This window comes from Suncus etruscus, chromosome 5, assembly GCF_024139225.1.
Source record: "Suncus etruscus isolate mSunEtr1 chromosome 5, mSunEtr1.pri.cur, whole genome shotgun sequence".
Taxonomy (NCBI): domain Eukaryota; kingdom Metazoa; phylum Chordata; class Mammalia; order Eulipotyphla; family Soricidae; genus Suncus; species Suncus etruscus.
The window spans coordinates 140,622,382-140,646,443 of record NC_064852.1 but is presented as its reverse complement, the minus strand read 5'-3'; the positions used below and the strand labels follow the sequence as shown (position 1 = coordinate 140,646,443).

The window sequence follows — 24,062 nt, the reverse complement described above, 5'->3', positions numbered from 1 at the left end:
GCACAACAAAAGGCAATTAAAAAACGTAAGAGAAAAAAAATTAAAGTAAGAGAAAAAGAGTGAACCCTCAAAGGTTAACATCATACCGTATTTTCCGTATAAGATGACTTTTGAAGCAAAAAAAAGTCAACCAAAAATCGGGGGTCGTCTTACATGTCTATTATATGCCGAAAAATGTTTCAATATGCTGCTAAACGAAACAAAAAAAAAAAAATCAGGCCGCAGAGTTTCCAAATCTCTTTCTTGGGGGCTCCCAAACAGTACTCAGGAGATCTGGGGGCCACTTCTGGAAAAACCCAGCTAAAAGTTTGGTGGTTCAGTGCTAGGGTTTGAGGATGGGGAGTTTTTTGGTTTATGTAGTGGGGGAGATTAACTGATGCCTCCAGGGAATTGGCAGAAAAGATGCCTGTGATAAGGGACCAATCACTGCAAGGCTGCTCGGACCACCTTTCTAACTCAGCCAATCCAAGCAGGCTTTTTATGCATGCAAATTAGACAATGTTCTGGACCCGAATCTACACAGTAAAAAGCCTGCTCAGATTGGCCAGAGTCAGAGAGGAAGTCTCTTCCAGTAGAACCTTTGAACCTCTGCTTGTTGTGATTGGCTCACTGTGGTCCATACAGTTGCAGCACAGGAGCATTCTGTCTGATACAGTGAATATAGGCCTAAACCTATGTTTTAACTGCAAAATTAGGGGGTCATCTTATACGCCGGCCAATACGGTATGTTTAATAAAGCTAGACTTTGGAGTGCCAACAATCATTTTACATTTGTCATTTGTAGTGTGTGACTATGATTTTTTAATTATGATCTACAATGATAGCAGGGTGAGGGGGCTCCTCCAAGAGCAGCTGGCTGGGATGCAGTGATTAATAAGACAGCTAGAGGGAGACAGAGCTCTTCTGCTGTGTCCCATAAAAGCTGAACAGAGGACTGAACACTGGAAAGCCGCATACCCAGCGGCTGGATGAGATGGGGCGCTCGGTAATGCAGCTCCTCTGTGTGCTTCTGAAAGATGAATCAGGACAAGCAGTGATAACGCCTGGCAGCTGGATGGGATGCAATGATAAGAGGGGGGCGGCTCACTCATCCCTGAAGTAAGTTTCAGCATGCTGGCGTATACAACAACCCCCAACTTTTAAGAAGTTTTTCCAGGGTTAAAAAGTCATTTTATATGCTGGAAAAATACAGTGATTATATTTTAATAGAATAAAGACACATTAAATTCACCCAAAATTTCTCTTTCAAAAAATTTTCCTTGTGTCTACCTTGTGTTTTAGAGAAAACTAAAAACTCTCTTATGACTCATTGACTGGTTGAAATTTACTATGTATTTTGCTTTATGTGCTGTCTTTAAAATACAACATAAAATAAAGAAAATGTAATGTAGGTATCAGAGATACCCCAAAAGATTTTATTGCTTTTCACAAAGTGACCCCTTTTCACAAAGTGCAGAATTGCAAGTAATCCCTCAGCACAACTATGACCCCAAATAAACAAATAAAAAGAAAAACATTTCAAAAAAGAAAGAAGTAAATTTTGATATTTTTAATTAAAAATACATTTCAAAAAAGAATTTTTTTAAAAGAAAAATATTTCAAAAAAGAAAGAAGTAAATTTTGATTTTTTTTAATTTTTTTAAAGAAAAACATTTCAAAAAAGAAAGTAAATTTTGATTTTTTTAAATTTTTTTAAATTTTAATTTTATTTCAAAGTAGCATTATAGAAAAGTTCTCTGTTAAACCCAATACTTGTCTGTCTAGATATGTAAATAACATTTGGATGCCAATTGAAGAGTCACGTTCTCTAGGAGATTGAGATTTGATTCCCACCGATCTCCCAGATAGGAAAGGCAGTTCTCATTCTCCTGTCCAATTAGCACAAGGGGAACAGTTTCAGTTGTAGAGATCCACTGGAAATAATTCACACAGTGAAGAGGTACAAGAATGGGTTCAGGAAATCCAGTGTTCAAGCAAGGAATTCAAACCAACCAAGCTTTCTTCTTGGAGCACATCTCAGTGGAAGAAGACTGAAGAATGAGCCCCTGCCTTCCTCAGACCCCTGATTTTATTGACAAGGATCAGGTCCCACCCTAGGGTGGGAAAAGAATACCAAGTAAGGAATTATCCAATATACTATCACCAGATCACACCCTAGGGTGGAGTAAAATTATTGATTAGGGTAGGATCAGTAACCCAACAAATAACTTGTCTAAATACACAAACCTGTCTATAACATACTGAGTGATTAATAAACTTGATTTGTAGATTTTGAATAAGAAATTACAAAATAAATCTGGTCAATAGTATGCTGGAATCATTTTACTTTTGACTGAAGAACTAGATTTTTTTCATATGTAACTTCAAATGTGACTAAAATATTGTTACCAAAATATTTATTAAATGATTAAGCTGAATAAAGTAAGTTGCTAATAAAACTCATCAGTTAAAGTTTAAATATAAAATATTAAATATATATATATATTTATGACTCAGATAATTAAGAAAAGGAACTATTTCTTTTTCTTTTTTTTTTTTTTGGTTTTGGGGTCACACCAGGCAGCGCTCAGGGGTTACTCCTGGCTCTATGCTCAGAAATCACTCCTAGCAGTCTCGGGGGACCATATGGGATGCCGGGATTTGAACCGATGACCTTCTGCATGGAAGGCAAACGCCTTACCTCCATGCTAACTCTCTGGCCCCAATTATTTCTTTTCTAATGTGAAAAAGTTTTATATGCTGCATGTCATTAAAAATAGAGTGAGAAGCAGGATACAAACCTCTTTACCTTTCTGTAAGAGATAGTGAAAATGAAAAAAAATCGAAGCACAGAAAATAAACTGTATTTTTTGTTCTATAAGAGACACTTCTTCCCAAAAGATGGGGGAAAATGTCTGTGCATCTTATGGAGCGAATACCACCTGGAGGTGAAAGGGAGGAGAGCAGATACTAACCACTTGACATCGGAGTATCACGCCCCCTTTATTTTCAGACATAGGGCATAGTATGAGTAATCAGGTTAACACACTTTCACCATCACATATAAAGCTTTTGTTTAAGACTAGTTGATCACTCTATGACTTTTATTTTTTACTATCAATAAAAAAGTGTTTCATTTTTTTTCATTTTATGATGTATAAAAAGTTTAACCAGTGTGGACCTGCATATTGTAAATATATTTCGTCCTTGAGGCAGGTTGTTCCCAGCTGTCATTTCCGGACAATATTTTGCATTGCAGCATTTGCTTTAGAATATATTTATTCATGTTTTCCTCTTCTAAAAACTATGTGCATCTTATGGTCAGGTGCATCTTACAGAGTGAAAAATAGGGTACTTTATTCAAAGTTTAAAGTAAATTCAATTCTATGGAAAGATATGGGGAATTAAAGTGCTTGCCTTGCATGAAGCTGACTCTCATTTATTCCTCATACTTGCTTCCTAGAGCACGGCCAGGACTGATCACTTAACATAGTCAGGCATAAACCCTGAGCACAGTTGGGTGTAGCTCCAAAATTTAAACAGTAAAAACTCAATAAAAACAAATAAACAAATCATCAATTTTTAAGAACTTGAACTGAAATAACTGAGGCTAAAAGGACATTCAACATAGAAATAAAATCAAGGGTGACAGAGATAGTACAGAGTCCGGAGTATATTCCACCTACAAAAATAAATTAAAGAACAATAAGTAATTTTTATTATTGTTTTTCTGTTTGTTTGTTTGTTTTTGGGTCACACCTGGTAGTGCTCAGAGGATACTCTTGGCTCTGTGCTCAGAAATCTCTCCTGGCATGCTGGAGGACTATATGTGATGCCTATATTCGAACCAGCATCAGTCCTGGATCAACTGTCTGCATGCAAGGCAAAGGCCTTATCGCTGTGCTATTTCTCCAGCCCTTTATTACTGTTTTTATTCAAGTCTGGCACACTATTTTTTTTCATAACGTACAGAAATCATAATTATCTTATTTTTCTAGGACAAAATTAAGCATTCAAAAGCAGACATGGAGAAAAAGCACAGTTTGAGGCTGAACCAAGCTGTTGCAAAGTTATAGACAATCAAAATAAAAACTTTGGAACACATTAACTGAATAGAAAATAAAGTTTCTAAAATCCAAACATAAGTTTTATATTTTTAGAGAAATAAATATTACAAATATTTGTTGGCCCAATATTAAATGCAAGATCCATTTCTAAAAATAATTCTTAATTCACTATTAATTACCTAATCAGATTTCAGAAATAGGACATAACTACAATTGCATAATAGATATGGCAAAATTAGGATTTCTCTCCTTCTTTATTCTTTGATTTGTTTTCCTTAGGGTGGGGCACTCACTGGGAAGAGTTCAAGGTTCATTCCTGATTTTGTACTCAGGGGTTGATCTCATAGATTCAGGGCAGACCAAGTGTGTAGGAATTAAACCCTGGCCATCCGCATGCAAACCATATACTCAGCCTATTGATCTAGTTCTCTGGCCAAAATTAGTAATCTTCAAGAACTTCTGCTTTTAATATTTTAGAGGATTTTGGTGAAACATAGACATTCTAATGTAATTTTGGGACTTCTCTAACATAAAAATATAGGGTCATTTGTTTTTCCATCTTGTAAATTTTTCAATAAGTTCATAGTCCTGAAATCCCAAATAGCATATAGAATCTGTCCTAGACTTTTTCTATTAATAAAACAAAAAATAAGTTTTAACCATTGTTTTAGACCTATAAAATTTTAAATTATTTTTTAATTCATACCTATACAGACTGGTGGGCTGGGCTGCCAGAAGTAGCGATTTTCTACCTGAATGCAGGTTATTCTTTCCTCTCCTTGAAGTTCATATCCTGGATCACACTGAAAAACAACAGTGTCCCCAGGTTCTCGTCCATCCCCATTTCGAGTCCCATTCATTGGTACTCCAGGATCCCGGCATGCAGTGGCAACAGAACCTATCAGGAAACAACGACAACAACAACAAAAAAATGCAATTATAGAGCTAACCAAATGAACTTCAAATTTTCTGATTTTGTAGTTGAGAAACCTTGACTATAAATATTAACATATTTTTAAAAATTACTGGAAAATGTGCTTAGAACAAATTTTGAAAATACACACAATAACTCTTTTAAGACCTTTTTCAAAATAATGTTTTCAAGAGAATTATGTAGGCTATTAGAATAAATTTGTATGAGATATATTTCATATAAAGTGTGCACAAAAATCTAACGAAGCTCAACTGTTAGGGAAAACAGGAAGAATAAAATCCAATTACAAAATAAACAGCAGCAAAAATTTCAGTGAAGAGAACACCAGATGGTCTATAAAAACTTTCACCATTAGGAAAATGCAAATTAAAAGTACAATATGATATAACCAATACTTATCAGATGAGATAAGATTAAAATATTATAACAAGTGCTTGTGGGATTTTGAAGAAAAATAAATTACTCATATATTGATACCAGAAATTGAAATGATGCAGCCACTCTGAAAATAGGTATTGCTGTTTCTTGCAAAACTCAACTTGTGTTTGCCGTATAAACCAGTAAATTTATACCCAGGGTTATCCCAGAGAAACAAAAACTTAAGTTTATATACAGACCTGTACATGAATGTTCATAGCACCTTTCACTTAGACATGCTAAAAACTAAGAACAAGTCAAATACTCTTTACTGAATATTTGACTGAATGCTTATACATTCCATAATTATATTACTCAGCAATAAAAATGTATGGCTTGAATGACTTTATAAGGAATTAGATTGAGTGAAAAGATACACTATCAGTAAATGATATATTTTATCTATGTAACTTTCAAAACTTAAAATGTCTCATGAAAAATATAAATGATTTATTTGATATTTTTTTCATATAAGTAATGCCAGTGATTCTCAGATGATTTGGTCAGCAGTTCAGTTCATGGGCCTGAGAGTGCAATGCTGTTCAGGATCACAGTGCAGTTATGGTTATTGCATGTGTGTGTTAGGGGGTTGTAACCCAAAATATATAAATCATATTTGCATTTTCTTTCTGGTATTTCATAATGTTTGTTTATTTTCTGCTTTGGCCACACTAGATGGTGCTCAGAACTTACTCATGGCTTTATGTTTAAAGAGCTCTCCTGGTGGGCTCAGGGGATTGAACCTAGTTTGGTTGTGTGAAAGACAAATGCTTACAGGTTTTCCTATTTCTGTTGCCACCACATACACTTTGAGTATGCATTATCATATCCTCTTAAATATGATCTTTTAAGTATAAAATATAACTACATAAATATAACTACATAATCATTATTTTTATTCACTGAATTCCATCAGTAGATACTTTATCAAGTACTTTATCATAATATCTGTGTATTTAAGAATGAAATCACAGCTTTTCAGTACCAATGATCAATTTAGAATAGGCATTAATAAACAATAATCATTTGTACTGTCTTTGCCGAAATCATAGCATGTGCAAAATATTGAGCTAAGGGCTATTCACACTCGCAAGCTTAAACACAAATACTTATGAAATATTTTTACTCACATTTTCAGATGAGTAAAATGAAGCTTCAATGTGCTTAAGTGTTTAATTTTAGTAGTTTGGAGATATGAATTTATGAAATAGTGGGTTTCTTACACATTACCATGTACTCTTTCTGCACTATTCTGTTTTATTAGCAGATTAAAAATAGAGAATCATAATATATAAATGAAACATCAATGGTTGTTTATAGAAATTATTTGCAAAACAGGGAGAAAATGAAAAAAACCATATGCCTGGATGGAAAGGAAAAAATCAGCCATTTCTAATATTTAATACAAAAATAATCTTCATGCTTCTGATATTTCTTCATGAAGTCAGAAAAAAGAACCATATTTTGATAGATATTGATAACAATACAAATGAAATAGCCTTACTTTAAAAATCCAGTCTATGTATCGAATTATATTATTTAAATAATTACTATATCCAAAGACACGACATTCCAATTATATTTCCATTACTATTCTCTTCTTCCTATTCTCTAATTTTTCTGATTGTCTTCCTTATAATTAAATGAGCAAATAAGAGTTTTATAAGACAAAACATTCCCTTTTCATCAACACCTAGTCTCTAAGACCAAGAGATACACAGTGACATGGACTGTTTCACTCCTGTTACAATTGAGAAGGAGCGTTTGCCCTGAATTAAGACAATGTTATTTTTCATGCTTTGGATATGCTGCCCTTTGTCACCTCTCTCAAAACCTTTATTCCAAAACCCCATTCAAAGACTGTATCCCTAAAAATTTCAATCCCCAATGAGTTCTCTGTGGGGTCATTCCCAAGCGCACACACATTTTGACTTCTATTGTTCTTCTGCAACACAGAAAACTAATATTACATCTGCCCTCTTTTCCCCCTTTTTCCAACTGTTTTTCCCATTTCACTTTAATAGACTCCTACTGAGTAGATCTTCTAATGGAAAAATCTATACTGTCCTTTTTCATCATCATTCCATCATCCAATATATTTACTAAATTGCTTTCTTGCTTTTGTTAGCTCTAAGTTGTCAAATGGAACAGTAATTGTGTCATATCTTTATTTTATCTTTGTCAGAAAATTTTCAGCATTTTCTACAGCTGATTGTTTCTTGAGGAATCAGACATCAGACCCTGCTTGTGTTTTTTTTCCTGTTTACTTGTGAAAATACTCCTCTTTTTGTATTTATTCTCTACTTTTTTGTCTTAATGACTGAATACCAGCATATTTCAGTAATAATATTCTTGCATCTATTCTCTTTTATCTACAATTTCTCCTTGAGTTATTTACCAATTTTATAATTTTATATATATTGTAGATTAATGGCTTCCAGAGCTACATATTCAGCATGAAAATCTCTAGTCTCACATTATTATAACATCTATACACATGCATAATTATCAAACTGTTCAGTTTTTATACATTTATAAATATATTTGTAAAAATAATTGTAAAATAATTTGTAAAAATAATTTTGACCAATGAATACAATTTTCCTAAGATATTAGAGTCAATAAAATCTAACAAATAGATCATTTTGAATGCTCAAATTTCTTATTGAAGATTGATTTCCAATTTATTATAATACCTGGAGATGAGTACTTTTGTAAAGAATAAATTTCACACAGGAGGAAATATTATTGACATAATTAATAGGTTGAACATTAATAGTATATATAAAATCTTATTATTTTTACTTTATTTTATGTCATATTATTGCATATTTTAATTATTTTTATTTACCATAAACAATGTGTACACCTAGCAGTTTTAATGATTCTCATGATCCAGAATATTAAGAAAGTAATATAATTTGATGACTTTTTATTATACACAGAATCAATTTTTAAGACATGCTGTTGTTGAACTGAAGCATAAGTACATCTTTCATATGCATTAACAACAAATTTATACTCTAGAGGAAAAGGATTATTTTAATTTGCTTAGAAATTTTCACAGCAATATCAGTGTTTGCCAATAATCTAAAATCAGTTGAAGATTATATCCATTTCTTTTTGTTTTGTTTTTATTCTTTTTTTTAATACACCTTTATATGCTTTGACCTTACTCCTGACTCTGCTGAGAGATCACACCTGGGGGACTTGAAGGACACTATAGAATTCCTGGGCATGAACCTAGCTCAGTTGCATATAATAGAAGCACCCTAGCTGCTGTACTGTCACTCTGGCCCCCGTAAATTTCTTTATAAATAACAGATGACTTAACGAAATTGAAGTCAACTTTCTACAGGTAAAGAATAGCTCATCAAACATTTGTAAAATGAATTAACACAATTAAAGGCCATGCCAAAGATCTACTTAATGTTGGAAGATGGAGACTCCAAGCACCGCTCTGGGTGACAAGGAGAAACTTCCTTAAAGGCAGATTGTGTCCTGACTCATGGTGGCAGTGTTGCTACTGTCTAGTGGTACTGGGGGGGTCATCAGAACTATACCTATTGAACTATGCCTGGGGGAGGGCAATGATACATGCTGTACCAGTAGCTGAACTTGGAAGCAATTATTATTATTATTATTGTTATTATTATTATTATTATTTTGGTTTTTGGGCCACACTTGGTGACATTCAGGGGTCACTCCTGGCTATGCGCTCAGAAATCACTCCTGGCTTGGGGGACCATATGGATGCTGGGGGATCGAACCACAGTCAGTCGTGTGCAAGGCCCTACTGCTGGGCTATCACTCTGGCCCCACTCAAAAGCTCTTCAAACTATGTTGACAAAGCCTCAAAATACGTGACTGCAAATACTTCAAAGTATTTAGGAAGAAATAAAGCACTCATATTTTATATATTTCACTTCTATCCATCTGATTAAAATGGAAATTTGAGAACAAAATGGAAAGTAGTAAAGATCTAACTACTAAATACTGATATGAGGAGTCTACATATAACTTCCTACTAATTACTTTTATCTAAATGACAAGCAATTTCATTACAATATGAACTTTATATGGTATATTACTTTCCAAATAACAATACAATCCTAATGCTTGTACTAGAGGTTTTAATTTCATTCTGGATTCTACTCAGAGGTAATGTCTACATTACCATCTTGGTGATCTGGCAGAAATTAACACTCAATTATCTTACAATATTACTTTGCAGAATAAAGAAAAATACATTAAAATAGATATAATTCTGAATGCTTTTCTTTCCCAAAAATTGAGTCAGCTTATATTAAGATACCAAAAATAAAATGCCTGTCCAATACAGGCAGGGGGTTGGGGAGGAGAAAGATGAAAGTCATTGATGATGGGAACATTGCACTGGTGAAGAGAGATGTATATTTATAAAAAAATCCAACTACAAACATGCTTTTAATCATGGTACTTAAATAAAAATATTTATTTTAAAAAGTATTTAAAAATAAGTAAATACATGGGCTAGTGAGTGACTCAGGTGTTCTCTTCAGCATCACATGGACAGTGTGGCCTCCAGGTCCCCAAAATATGCTTAGTAGCCATTATCCCACAAAATTTTACATAGCAGAATTGTAAGACTACCAAATGTTGAAATTTCTACAATAATAGCTATTACAGTAAGAAAATCAATTATTGGTCAGTCTGTATTATTTCCTAGTTTGTAGCTGACTCATCTAAAAATCAGGCATATTAATGGCATCTCTGCCTTGCTTTAGCTCCAGATAAAATCTGGACAAGCTTTATTATAACAATCATCTTATATAATTGCACAAAAACATAAATTCAAAACATTTTTGGACAGCAAAGTTTACTATACACTATTATAAATCCAAGTATTTTTATAGTTTTTACAGTATGTCAGTTGTCTTCAGCAAGGTCATAGTCCTAATTTGCTATTTGCATGGTCTTTTATATTTTCCTTTCAGTTTTATTGCCTTATATATTTGTCTTGGCTAAAAAAATGACACTATATCCTCTACTTCACTATCTGTAAGGAAATCATGTAGGATAATGGGAACACTTAATGTGGAAGGAAATCCCAGGCAGTGTGAAGTCAGTCAGAAAATATTTGAAATGCAGCTGGTAAACTGGAGGTGGATTTCACCCTGGAGAATTTTGCCCTTGTATAGCCCTTGATTTGAACAAGATCCATCAATTTTAGAAAAAATGTTCAACATCATTATTAGCTCTACACTTTGGCAGCTACATGGTAAGTGGCTATCTTTAGAATTTCATTATGTTTCTAGTGATATACCCAATGATATGGCAAGTCAGGTTAAAGTGGATGGCAGCCTGACAGAGACATTCCCACTAACCTGGGAGGGAAACACAGCTATTAAAATGCATGGGATACAGAAGAAAACACAAGGCAGTAGTATAATGTATTTCCAAGAATATAAAAAATATTTTCTTAATGTTTATATATAAGTATATATATATATATATATTCACCATGTAATTGTTGTGTACCACTCTTTAATTTTGGCCCCATAAACTTTCAAGCCTATGTATTCATATTTTGAAATCAAAGCTAACATATTAACATACAGTAAAGCTAACACTACATAAAATATAACCTAATACCTCTTTCTCTTTTTACTGACAATTTTTCTTGCATAGAATTTCGGTGTGTCTAATATGAATATTTCACGTCATTTTCCTATAAATTATTCGGAATCTTTTTAATTTATTAGTGTTAATTTCAAAATATTAAATTTTAGCTATAATTAAATTAAACATATATTAAATTTTGAATTTAAGTCAAAATTAAATGTTTGAATTAAAATATCCAAGGCACTGGTGCTGATTTTTTGATACAACTGACAAATGATAAAAAAATTAGTAACAGTTAATTACTTATTTAATGATTTGGAGTTCTTTGAGTCATAGTTGGCAGTACTTTAGGGAATATTCTTGACAGCTTCAATGGTCACTGTTGGTACTGGTGGGACCATGTGATGCCAGAGATCAAACCAGAATTAATCCTACTAAACAGGGCAAGTGCCTTAATGTTTATATTATCTAGTGACCTTCGTTTAAACTTTAATGAACCTTCCTGCTGATTAAATGACTTATTAAAACTTTATAGATGCATAAAAGAATTAAGAATATAAAGTGATTAAATTAGTGTTTCATTAAAACTAAAAATGCCAAGTTAATATATGTCTTCTAATTGTTATATAGTCAATGATACCACTGTTGTCCCATAATTTTTTGTATTTTCATTTGTTTGTTTTGGAGGGTAGTATATCTGAAGTAATATCCCATTTATTTTGACCTATATTGTATAAGTTTCTTTTTAAAATTGAGATGTTACTGAATTGGTTTCTATTCTATTTACATTATGAGCAATTTGAACATAAGTCTAAAAGCTGTAAATATAACTATAAATCCAAATAGCTATTCCAACAGTTTATCAAGTTAAAATTTGTAGCCAAAAAATTCTCTGCTGCAAATGTATTAAAAAACAGAGAAATCATATTGGATGAGGATATTGGATGAGGATATATATTTGCTTTACAGACTTATGGAAAAGGGTTCATTTCCAAACCATATAAAGCACACATAATACTTGAAACCAGAAACTAAATAGCCACATTAAGACATGGAAAGAATAAATAGAAAAGAAAAACCACTTCTACGAAGAAGGAAACAGGTGGCAAATAAGTACATGAAGAATGCCTAGCCAATATTATTAACTACCAAGAAAATACATGCAAATCATAATGTCAATCAAATATATGATGGCCACTATTAATGAGGTAATATACAACAACATTGTTCAGATATTGTAAAGAGATATGGACAAAAAGATCTTCTACAGGGGCTGGATATAGCATGGAGGTAAAACATTTGCCATGCATGCAGAAGGATGGTGATTCGAATCCTGGCATCCCATTTGGTCCCTTGAGCCTGCCAGGAGCGATTTCTGAGCATGGAGCCAGGAGTAACCCCTGAGTGCTGCCAGGTGTGTCCCAAAAACCAAAAAAAAAAAAAAAAAAAAAAAAAAAGATCTACACATTGCACATTGTTGTTAGGAATGTAAATTGCTAGTTTATGGAAAAACAATGTAAAGATCTCTCAAAAAATAAAAATTAAATGATACAAAAAATAAATTGAGGGGAAAGTAATGGATGGTACCAAGACCAAACAGTCATTTGAACATTGAGTAAAAATAAAAAAATGATCAGACTTAAAAACCAGGTCCAAAACCACCACCAACAGAATCGATACCCAATCTACAACAAGCTAGACACAGAGGGGACCACTTATTCTAGCAGCCCGGCAAGGGGGTGTGTGTAAAGGAAGGGAATATGAGATGCATGCTGGGAACAGGGATGGAGGGAGGACAACACTGGTGGTGGGAATGCCCCTGATTCAATGTCACTATGTATCTAAACTATTACTGTGAAAGATTTGTAATTCACTTGGTCAAAATAAAATTTATATTTTTAAAAAAGTAAAATACAAGTATAAAATGGAAATGTCAACATTGAACATAAAAGCAGTAATTCAAATAAATATCTACACTCTGATTGATGCTCACTGAACTATTTACAAAAGTCAAGGTCTATACCCTAAGTGAACATCAAAAGAGGAATAGATAAAGACATTGCATGTGTGTGGGAGAGAGAGATAGAGGAAAGAAAAAGAGAGAGAAAGAAAATGTGTGTGTACATACAATAAACTACTACTCAGCTATGAGAAAAAGATGAAACCTTATCTTCTGCTACAACATGGATATAACTGGAGGATATTGTACTAAGCAAAATAAAGCAGGAAAAAGAAAGGCTTACCAGATGGTCTCACTTACTAGAATATATAAAGAATGCAAGAAATAGACTATAATCAGTTAAAACAAACCCATAGTTACTATCAACAGAACCACAGTGACTTAAGGGGTTGTGCTTATAAGGGAACATATATATTTTGTTGGTGGTATAGACTGATTAATTTCAATAGCATAAGCACCAGGTCAGGGATACTTGTAGTTGGTAGAGGTGTGGTATTGTAACATTATACATCTAGAATACAAAACACATCTTCATGCCTCTAAACTAATAATACCTCAATCAGAAAACCAAATTCTATTGCTGCTCTACATGGCAACTATAAATATTTTAAAATTATTAGTGATGAAATAAATTGGTGTGATTTCCATTATAATCCATAACCTTATAGAGTATTTTCTGTTTTCTTTCAGTATATTTCAAAAACATATTTCTAATTCATTCCATAAAGTTATTGTCTAACAGTGAGTGAAAGTTCTTTAAGAATACAGCAAAGACTGATGCTAGAATAGAACATTTTACTAGTAAGGCAATAGCAACATATGTTTCCCAGATGACCATTCAAATCATAATGGACTTAACTATTCACATATGAATATTTCATTTTATTGGCAACTTCCCTAAATAAGATGTTCTTGAAAGAAAACTTGAATTTTCCCTGAAAGGAAAGTGAGAATAGCTTGTTGTCTGGAAAAGACAACATATCTCAGCAAATTTGCCTTTAAATTTATCCTATAAGATAATTTCTCTCACATACATACCTTAATGATATCAAATACAAAGTAGAGCACAAATAAATGTGTTTTGGTTATTTTTAACAGAACAACTAACAAGATATCTTCTATGTTATACATAGAAAATAGAGAAGAAATATCAAAATAGATAGAATGTCAGTACAACAGGTATAACCCAGGACTCCTGTTGGTAAATTTGGACATTAGCCCAATTTTAACATGAGTAGATGCCCATCCAATTCGGGTCAAGAAGTAACTAATTTTAAGAATTAATTGTCTTCTTTAATTAAAAAGGTATTATTTTATGTGAACCTTAGAAAATGATAAGAATTTATAGATTTTTAACATAAGAAATACAATTTAAGATAAAAATATTAAAATTAAAATAAAAAATTAAAAGGATTATGGCATCATAATGGATCAAAGCTTGAAAACAATAAAAAATAATTTAGAAGTTCAGTGTAGTCAGAGAATACGTATATAAATCAATAGTGATGATGAAGCTGGAAGGTGGTTTGGTGCAAAGTGGAGGTTTAAAAAGCATTTTCTGGGCCCGGAGAGATAGCACAGTGGTGTTTGCCTTGCAATCAGCCGATCCAGGACCTAAGGTGGTTGGTTCCAATCCCGGTGTCCCATATGGTCCCCCGTGCCTGCCAGGAGCTATTTCTGAGCAGACAGCCAGGAGTACACCTGAGCAACGCCAGGTGTGCCCCCCCCCCCCCAAAAAAAAAGCATTTTCCAAAGTTTTGTTTTGTTTTGTTGTTGTGTTTTTTTTAATCACACCCGGCAGTGCTCAGGGTTACTCCTGGCTCTACGCTCAGAAATCGCTCCTGGCAGGCTTGGGGGACCATATGGGATGCCGAATTTCGAACCAATGACCTTCTGCATGAAAAGCAAACGCCCTATCTCCATGCTATCTTTCCGGCCCCTGCATTTTCCAAAGTTTTAAATGTATGATAGTGTTGCTATTGAAGAATATTCAAAAGAGGAGTGATCTTCTTCATTTTTATTTTAAGAATATCAGGTGGAAAGATGAAGAAAGTTTGGCTGGAGGGATAAGGAAATGACAGGCTATTATATCTGGGCAGATGATAATAAAGAGAATAAGAACAAAAGGAGAAGCTCCATGCAGTCCCTTATGTTTGAGAGACATCAATCACTCATAGCTAAAGGTTCCATTTCCTTAAGAATTTTCAATGGCATAAGCTACAAGTTTGAGTATTTTGTTTTATGCAGCAGGAGTAGATTCTTAACAGAGAGGTCAAACAGTTAAAGGGCATAGAAAATGCTCTGTCAGAATGAACTGTTCTGCTGGCAAATGACAGCATGAAGCTCAAAGATGTCGTCCCTGGTGAACTAAAGTCGGATGAGACAGGCAGATTACAAATTTAAGCACTGGATAGAGAGGCTGGCTGCTGAGAACCAAGGGCACTGTATAGGACAGCATGAGGCGCCAATGTCAGACTTAAGTAGCTCTGATTAAACAAAAGGGCCTGGCAGACTGGAATACCAAGAGGGAAAATGACAGACTACAGAAAAAAACAAAAAGATCATGAAACAGAAGATGTGAAGCTGCTGATAGAGGCCCATCAAAGATCATGAAGTCGAAATGACCTATATTTCAATTAAATTCACTTTTTTCAGTGCTAAGTTTAATTAAATAAATAATTTTCATTCATTGCTTACTGTTTGTTGCTTTGCTGCCACTAACTAATTTGTTCCTTTTGTGATACTTAACACTGAATAAATAAGAGCAATTCATTCAATAAATAAAAGAGCATTATGGTGAAGAGGAAAGTAAAGATAATAATAATAACAACTAAAAAGGCTGATTCTAATCTATTCAAATGATTCATCAAAATACATCATGATCTGGTTGGAAAGGTCCTCTTCTCCAACTTATACCTATTGTCCAACTCAAGTTTTAATTGTGTTCTTTCATTCTCAAAAATTATTTTTAGTTTAGGCAATCAATTATAAAAATACCTTAAAAAGAATCTTTATTGTTTTAAATACAGTTGGAGAGACAAAGGTACATATAATATATTTGGGGAATAAAATCATATAATTTAGACATTTTTAGAGTAATGAGTTGTCAAACTGCCCTATTCACCTTTATCAGAAAGATAAATAATTGTTCCTAGAGCATGTGCTGCAACATGTTTTATAAATAGAAATTGGGAAATAATTTAAAAAGACATGTCTTGGTGCTGAAGAAAAAAATAAACAAGAAAAGGGAGCAAATGGACCAGACATAGCTCATCTGGATGGATAAATGCTTTGCATTCAGAAAGTCTAGTTTCATTCTTTGACACCAAATATGGTTTTGAGCACTGCTAGATTCAGCCCCCAACTACTAAATCTGGACTCTCATGTTTAAAGATTTATAATAAAAAAATAACCACCCACAGTATCAGTATTGTTTTTTCTGTATATTTGCTAAAGAAAAAAAATGATTTCCTTAGTAGGATAATCACCCAGCTCCTCTATCAAGCTTCAAAAGAAAATAATGGCTGCTGACTCTTTCCAGGGAGACTGGTAGTGACTAACCCCTCTGTAGCCATCTCAGAATAAGTGAGGAAGATACCCCTTTCCGCATGAACTACAACAGCCCAGTAACACACCCTACAAACTCTGAGAGAACTGTCCCAACTCCACAATGAAACCTTATTAAACTATAGGGCACCATATTTATTTCAGATCTCTAGAACCTGGACCACGCATCCTCAAGTAGCTCAACATTTTGTAAGAGTGCCAGCCCAGTAGTATCACAGAAAGGCTGATAGTAAAATTACTTAGTTAACCACAAATCTCAGAGTGCCTAAACATTAACAGAGAAACTCAACAAGTTTCAACCACAGCCCAGCAAATCCAAAAACACTGACATTAGTTTCACCACCTTAAGCTATTACAATTATTCCAAACTGACCCTTGTTGATCTAAGTTTTGATAATTCAGTTTTCCTTTGTGTTCTATCAAACAAAAATAAGACTACAAGAGGATAGCCTATGATGATGGGTGAGAAACAAGGGATACAACTGGAGGGAAGGTCACACTGTTTTTTTGATTGATGTTTAGATATTTGATGCCTGGACTGACTGTATTACAAACAACTTGGTAAATCACAGTGTAATATTAATACAAATTTACAAAGAGAAAAAACAATGTGTTAATGAATTGGAGAAAGGAATTATTCAATTTGCTCTTACATAAACCAACATAGTAGGAATTATGTTGAGTGAAATCCAAAGGAAAGGGATAAAGAAATCTTTCTTATATATGGAATATTCAAGTAAACATAGTAAGAGAGAAACATAAGCACAAAGACAACAAAACTCAAGAGTTGATCTATAGAACTGAGCGTATGTAGTTGAGAAGGATGTAGACTCCACAGAATTTATGTTGAGGGAACTAGACACTGGTGAAGTGTAGTGTTGGAATCCTGCCAGTATGGTATGATCATTAACAAAATTTATATCACAGCACCTCAATTAAATTTGGGGAAATAAACTAAAGTTACTCTATTTTATTTTTATGCATATGACTACACATATCTTGACAATGATAGCACATTAACAGTAGTTAATGCAAAATCTAAACTATATACCATGCTTGGTGTTCAAATCCTTTTAGGTCTTGGATTTGAATAGAAGCTTCAATTTACTGCTAGTAGTACGTCCTTGAAAAAATTTGACTCGCTTTCTGTAACTCAGTGTAGTTATTTGAACATGACTCAATATACCTTCTATGAGTTTGATTTATACAATGCAAAATAATTCATTTATGTGTACATTATACCAAATCACTCTATTCTGTAAGCAAAATGCCTGCCAAGTTGTTTAATTCTACATTCAGTTATTTAGCTATAGCAATGTATTTTGTGAACAGCTAAGTCTTTCATGCTTTATTCCATTACTCCTATGTGAATAGTAATTATAATTCATTTCAGAGGAAGTTACTAGATTCTCCAAATCAGCAGTTATTAAGGAGCAAGTACTTTAATTCAGGCAACAACTGAGCATTTTCTCAAATTAGTCTCAAAAATCTGGGTACGTTACTAGTATCCTTTTAAAGCACATGCAATTATAAGGTCCATCAAATAATTTTATCAAATAGATAATGTGTATTGTCAATAAAAATAAAACAGGGTAATCATTTTTTTTTGTTTTCATCCATTTTCTCTAACACCAAACCAAATTTTCTCTTACAGAGTATCCAAGATATAGCCACCTTTCAGTGCCATAAAAAGAAAATCAAAACAGACCTTTAATACTGATAATTGTTTACAATGAAAGTAAAACTAAAATATTTTCTAAAATATATCTATGAATATATAATTAAATTTGCTAACACGTAAAAAATAAAATTAGTAAAAGAACAATGGTGCTTTTTTAAAATAAAAAGCTTTCATTTCTCTATGCAAATAAGTCACCTTTTAAAATTTATAGTTTTAAGTAAATAAAAACTATTTAAATATAATAATTTTATTTGAATATTTATCTTAACATGATCTTGAAGGAAAACTCACTTTATAGTGGGGAAAGTTCTCTACAATTAGGAATTAATCATTTTTCCAAATTAATTATTTTTTTCCAAATAAAATTTGCTGGAACACAAATTAATAGAGACACAATAAATATATTTAAGATTTTGAAATCCATTGAATTATTATTATTATTGCCAATAGCATTTTACACTTAATAAATAAAATAACTTACTTGAAAACTGAATTGCAAATCCAGATTTGCTGATATAAAAATCCGTATCAAACTGAATGGTTACTATATTGAGGGTGCTATGAATTCCTTCAGGAATAAGAGATCCACTGATTTCTTTTAAGAGCATCTCATTTTCTGGTGGGCCATCCCAAACTCGAAGTATATCATGTGACGCTTCCGTATCAAAAGCAAGAAACTGAAGGCTAGAAGAGAACCATGAACTCAATTATTTTAAATATATATTGGGCTTAACTAAAGAATTAACAAGTATTTATATTTGCTTTATTAAATATATATATATATAGTCCTTCATTCCGTCAGATTAAAATTTAGTTTTAAAAAAATAATGTGAAAACTATATAAACATTTTTTTGATTTGGGACCCTACCCAGCAGTGCTCTGGTCTTACTTCTGGCTCTACATTCAGAGATCATTTCTAGTAAGTTCAGGGGACATTATGGATGTTACGGTTGAACCTGATTGGACAAGTATCCTCCACACTGTATTCTAACTCTTGCTGCTAATTTTTTCACATATAGTATAACTTAACAGAAATTATGTTGTTTTATTTATAGCACTTTGGTGGATAACAGAAATTCTAGGTATAAAATTACATTATTAACAAGTTTTAAATTGGACAGCAAAGGTGTGAGGTAATGTATAAAATGTATTAATTTTATTATCTTTAGTTAATTTCCATAATGATCTAATAAAGTACAATTAGTCTCAATTTTACAAAAGTGACAAAAGCAATTAAATAGAATTGATTTAGATTGCTCAATAGGTGATAGAGTTATGCACTGAACTGCACATATGTTATTCCACAGTATATATAGACACACTTATAACTACACTTTTTAGTTATATTTTTCATAATTAAGGTATATTTCAGGAATGAAGAAAAAATTCACATTAAAAATCCAAAAAATTCTTCACAATGTATACAAAAATAATATTTATAAAAATCCTAACATTAATTCACAAAAATAACACCAGCAAGCTAAGGCTAAAGAAAACTTCTTTGATGTGAAAAATAGTGTCTAGGGCCCGGAGAGATAGCACAGCGGCGTTTGCCTTGCAAGCAGCCGACCCAGGACCAAAGGTGGTTGGTTCGAATCCCGGTGTCCCATATGGTCCCCTGTGCCTGCAAGGAGTAACCCCTGAGCACTGCCGGGTGTGACCCAAAAACCAAAAAAAAAAAAAAAAAAAAAAAAGTGTCTAACTCTATTCCCCAAATAACAACAAAAACAAAATGATTCAATTTATACTAATTTTGTTTTGTAATTAATCACGAAAAAACATAGTCTCCAATATGTGGAATTTTATTTTCCTGCTAAATATTAACAATCAAATCATATTAACAACTTAAACTCTATAAGTTTCATACTTGGTATAGTAATAGTTACATATTAAATTATATTAAATATAAATATTCTTTAGTTTTCACAAATCATAAAATTTTGTTGCAAGTTACATTTTAAAATATCATAACTAGATATGCATATTAAAATAAGAGTAACTTATTTTTACTCTTTTATTTATTGAATAACAGTAATGAGAGTAGCTATACTAAATAGAAACCGTCCTGTAGAGTCTGTTTTGAAAAATGAAAATTATATTGCAAAAGCAGGCGCCTAATTCACAAAACTGCCGATAACTTGTAGAGTGTACCTTTCAATATGTGATTTCTAGGATAATAGTTGTTTTACATAACTTCTCACTCACCAGTTATTTGTCTCAAAAGTCCCATTTACATGAAAGATAATGTTTTGGTTTCAAAACATTGTTGATCAGTAGTAATGTGCTTACAAGCACATACATCAGGGGAAATTATTTCATACACTAATCCTTTCCCAGCAAAAAGTTGAAGTTAAACTATTCTCAATAGTTAAGTAGTGCTGACAGTTTGGAATAGCTTTGGATATCTTATTTATGTTGATTGAAGAAAGCACGGATTTTTTTTTACCATTACAAGGGCAAGAAATGAAGAATTGTTGGTCATGTACCCAAACTCGAAGGAATGGGAAATAGAGATAAAGTAGCAATATAAAAATGATTCCAAGAAAATGCAGAAAGCTTGGGAAGATGAGATTTTTATTGAGTCCCCTTCTATACTTAGATTTCTAAATGTGTGTTTTCTCCAGAATTGAGAGTCCACAAGAAGGAAGAAAAAGTTTGCAACAAAGTCTTCTTAAAACAATATTAGTATTATTTTTAGAGGTGTTATGAACTGTTGCTGTGTCCCACAAATCAAAGAACTGTTTATAAATACTTTTCATTATATGGAAACATACGGAAGCCATGTTTTTATTTCCTAAGATTTAAGATGAATGTTGACTGACGTTGCATATTAGATCGGGTTAGGCATTTCAGATTCCCTAGTGATTTTGAGAAAATGAATTCATTTACCTGACAATGTTTCCCGGATCTACCTCAATCATCCACATGCACCGCAGATTGTTGTCATATGGAAATGGATAACCAGGAGATAAAATTCTTCCTGAAGATTCTCCTTTAAAACGACCTCCACATTCAGCTGATAAAGTTTTGAAGAAAAAGTCACAATTTAAGTTCCCTCTTTTTTAAAAACAATCTATTATACATTTCTTAAGCATTCCTATGTTTCACGTTAAAGAAAAGAAGGACAGGGTTTCCTCCTTTTTAATGTAACCAATGCACATGCATTTCCAAATTAAAGATTAATTGAAGCAGGAACAGATTATACAAGAAAGTAATAGTGTCGAGTTAGATCACGTAAAAGCGAAATGAAAACAAAACCAAATTAGAACATCAGAAAGGGGCACATACAGCAGCTTTAGGTTTAGGCTTCCAAAAAATTTAAATGTGTTGTTAAGTAATGACAATTTAAACAGGGGAAACAGATGGCAGCTGCTTGCTGCTTATAGATTGCAGACTGAATAATTCATCATCTTCTACCCCACCTCTGAGAAAAAAACTAATCTTTACTGTGATCCCTCAGGTCTCTTACATTTCATTGTCCTTTTATTCCCCTTTAAATCACTCTAAACTCTTTCTCTTTTAACCTCCCAAAAGTCAGTGTCCTGGCATTTTTATTGAATTTCTTATTTCAGTTCAATCTAGTTTGGTTTTGATTTAACTTGGTCTCAAATTTTTATGAAATGTATTGGGCCAAAAAAGCAAGTATCATAATGCAATAGAATCAACATTTTTGCTTTAAGAGATTAATTCTATATTTCCATGCTACTTAATATACTCAGATGTCTGGAGTAGCTTTGTTTTGTTAGGCAAATTATCTAAAAAGAATCCATTCTAGAAGATTAATTTGATATTAAGTATTTTGGTTAGGACTCTTTACAGCATATCTAAACCCTAAACAAGGAGAACATTTTGTAAAATAGTATATATTTAAAATTTCTCCGAATTATTCTCCTACTAAAAAGAACCCCAATCACTTTTCATTTAAATATTTGAAGATGGTTTCTATTTAATTTTCTTTGTACTATATCTTATTCACACTCACTTAGAAAACTCAATCATCTTGCGTTTTAAAAATGGTTTATTGAATATTATTAGAGTAAATAATATAAAAGTCAAACCATCAACTGAATAGAACTTATAACAATAGAATTAAATAAGTAGCACCTTTAGGATTTATCTGCATGTTAGAGAAATAACTACATTGAGAACTATCATAACAATGTGAATGAATGAGGGAAGTGGAAAGCCTTTCTAGAGTACAGGAGGGGGTGGAGTGGGGAGGAAGGAGATTTGGGACACTGATGGTGGGAATGTTGCACCGGTGAAGGGAATGTTCTTTACATGACTGAAACCCAATTAAAATCATATTTGTAATCAAAGTTTTTAAATAAAAATATTAATATAAATAATTTATCAGAATATAAAAGTTTGTTGAAATTATTTTTGCTATAATTCATCATTCAGTGATGGTTAGTTTTTTGGCTATAATTATAGTTATGGTGGTCAGCTTTATTTCACAACAAATGTTATTGTAATTTTTGCTGTGAATCATACATATTTGTTGAGTATTTATAACCAACTAATTAACTAATAATCTGATATTGTGAAACACTCTTATCCAATCAATTACAAAAGATCAAGAAAAAATATTTTCTAGAGGGGCCGAAGCTGTGGCGCAAGTGGTATGGCATCTGTCTTGTCCGTGCTAGCCTAGGACCACCACAGTTCGATTCCCCTAAGCGTCACCAGGTGTGGACAAAAAAAGTTGTTTTCTAGGCAAGAAGATATTCTCCATTAAGACTAATATATTGTCTTATTTGTAACTTTGAAATTTTCTTTCTGGAATTTGTTCTTTTTTTGAGGGGGAGTTTGGGCAACACCCAGTGACACTCAGGTGTAACGCCTGGCTCTGCATTCAGAAATTGCTCCTGGCTCTGGGGACCATATGGGATGCCTGGGGATCAAACCACAGTTTGTCCTAGGTCCATCCCGTGCAAGGCAAACGCCCTACTGCTGCACCACCGCTAAGGCACCTCTTCTGGATTTTGTTCTATTAGCTCATAATGCATGTATAAATTCATTTAAGAAAAGGAAAATATATCATTCGTGTGTTCCCTGGGGCCATGTGATGGTTCTGCGCACATATCTGCTGCCAATCCATGCACATGGAGCCCTCATGCAATGATTCTCACATCTTCTCTCTTAAGATATGGACTTTCTTGCATTTTCTGCCTTTATAGAATCCCACATTCTCACTTGAGAATTTTACTCTCTCCTCCTCTTCCTTCACTTCTTCAGGATTTCCAAATAAATCCTGCTATCACCACAAATAAACAACAACAAAAGAAAACTACATATGCCTATATACATATAAATATATGTCAGTCAACAGATGCAGAAACTTGGAACAGAAAAAAGAGTTTCTGCTGATCTGTAATTTCTGACAAAGTGATAGATAAGCACACAAAATATATTTATATCGTAGCATTAAATTAATTTATAAGTTATATTCAATGTAAATAGTATTAGCAATTCTTTAGTGATTTTTCTTTAGAAAATAAATTGTTGAACAACCTAGCATTATGTAAATATTCATTCATTCATATTTTATCATATTAATGGCATGAATTTAATATGAAAACAATTTTATACTCCATTTTTCTACGTTATCTCATTATTCATTGAGTGATGGCCAAATTAAAGTTTGTTTTTTATATTATCTCTAGTTTTTTTTGTGTGTGTGGGGAAGGGATCATAGCTGGTTACTTTCACAGGTTACTTCTGGTTCTGAACTGAGGAATCACTAAAGGAATGACAGGGGACCATTTGGGATACTGGGGATCGAACCCAGGTAAGTCACATGCAAGACAAGTGCCTTACATGCTTTATTGTCTTTCCCAGACCCTTTGTTC

At 32.9% G+C, this 24,062-nt stretch overlaps 1 protein-coding gene across 1 annotated transcript in view; it reads right to left on the bottom strand.

Moving 5' to 3' along the window:
- Positions 1-24,062, bottom strand: part of CSMD3 (CUB and Sushi multiple domains 3) — a 1,236,222-nt gene that overhangs the window by 321,572 nt on the left and 890,588 nt on the right. Inside the window, exons 26-28 of the mRNA XM_049773958.1 lie at positions 21,100-21,226; positions 18,691-18,893; positions 4,753-4,944 (exon numbers count right to left, since the gene is read on the bottom strand). Coding sequence (XP_049629915.1) covers positions 4,753-4,944; positions 18,691-18,893; positions 21,100-21,226 — 522 coding nt within the window. The remainder of the gene's footprint in view (positions 1-4,752; positions 4,945-18,690; positions 18,894-21,099; positions 21,227-24,062) is intronic.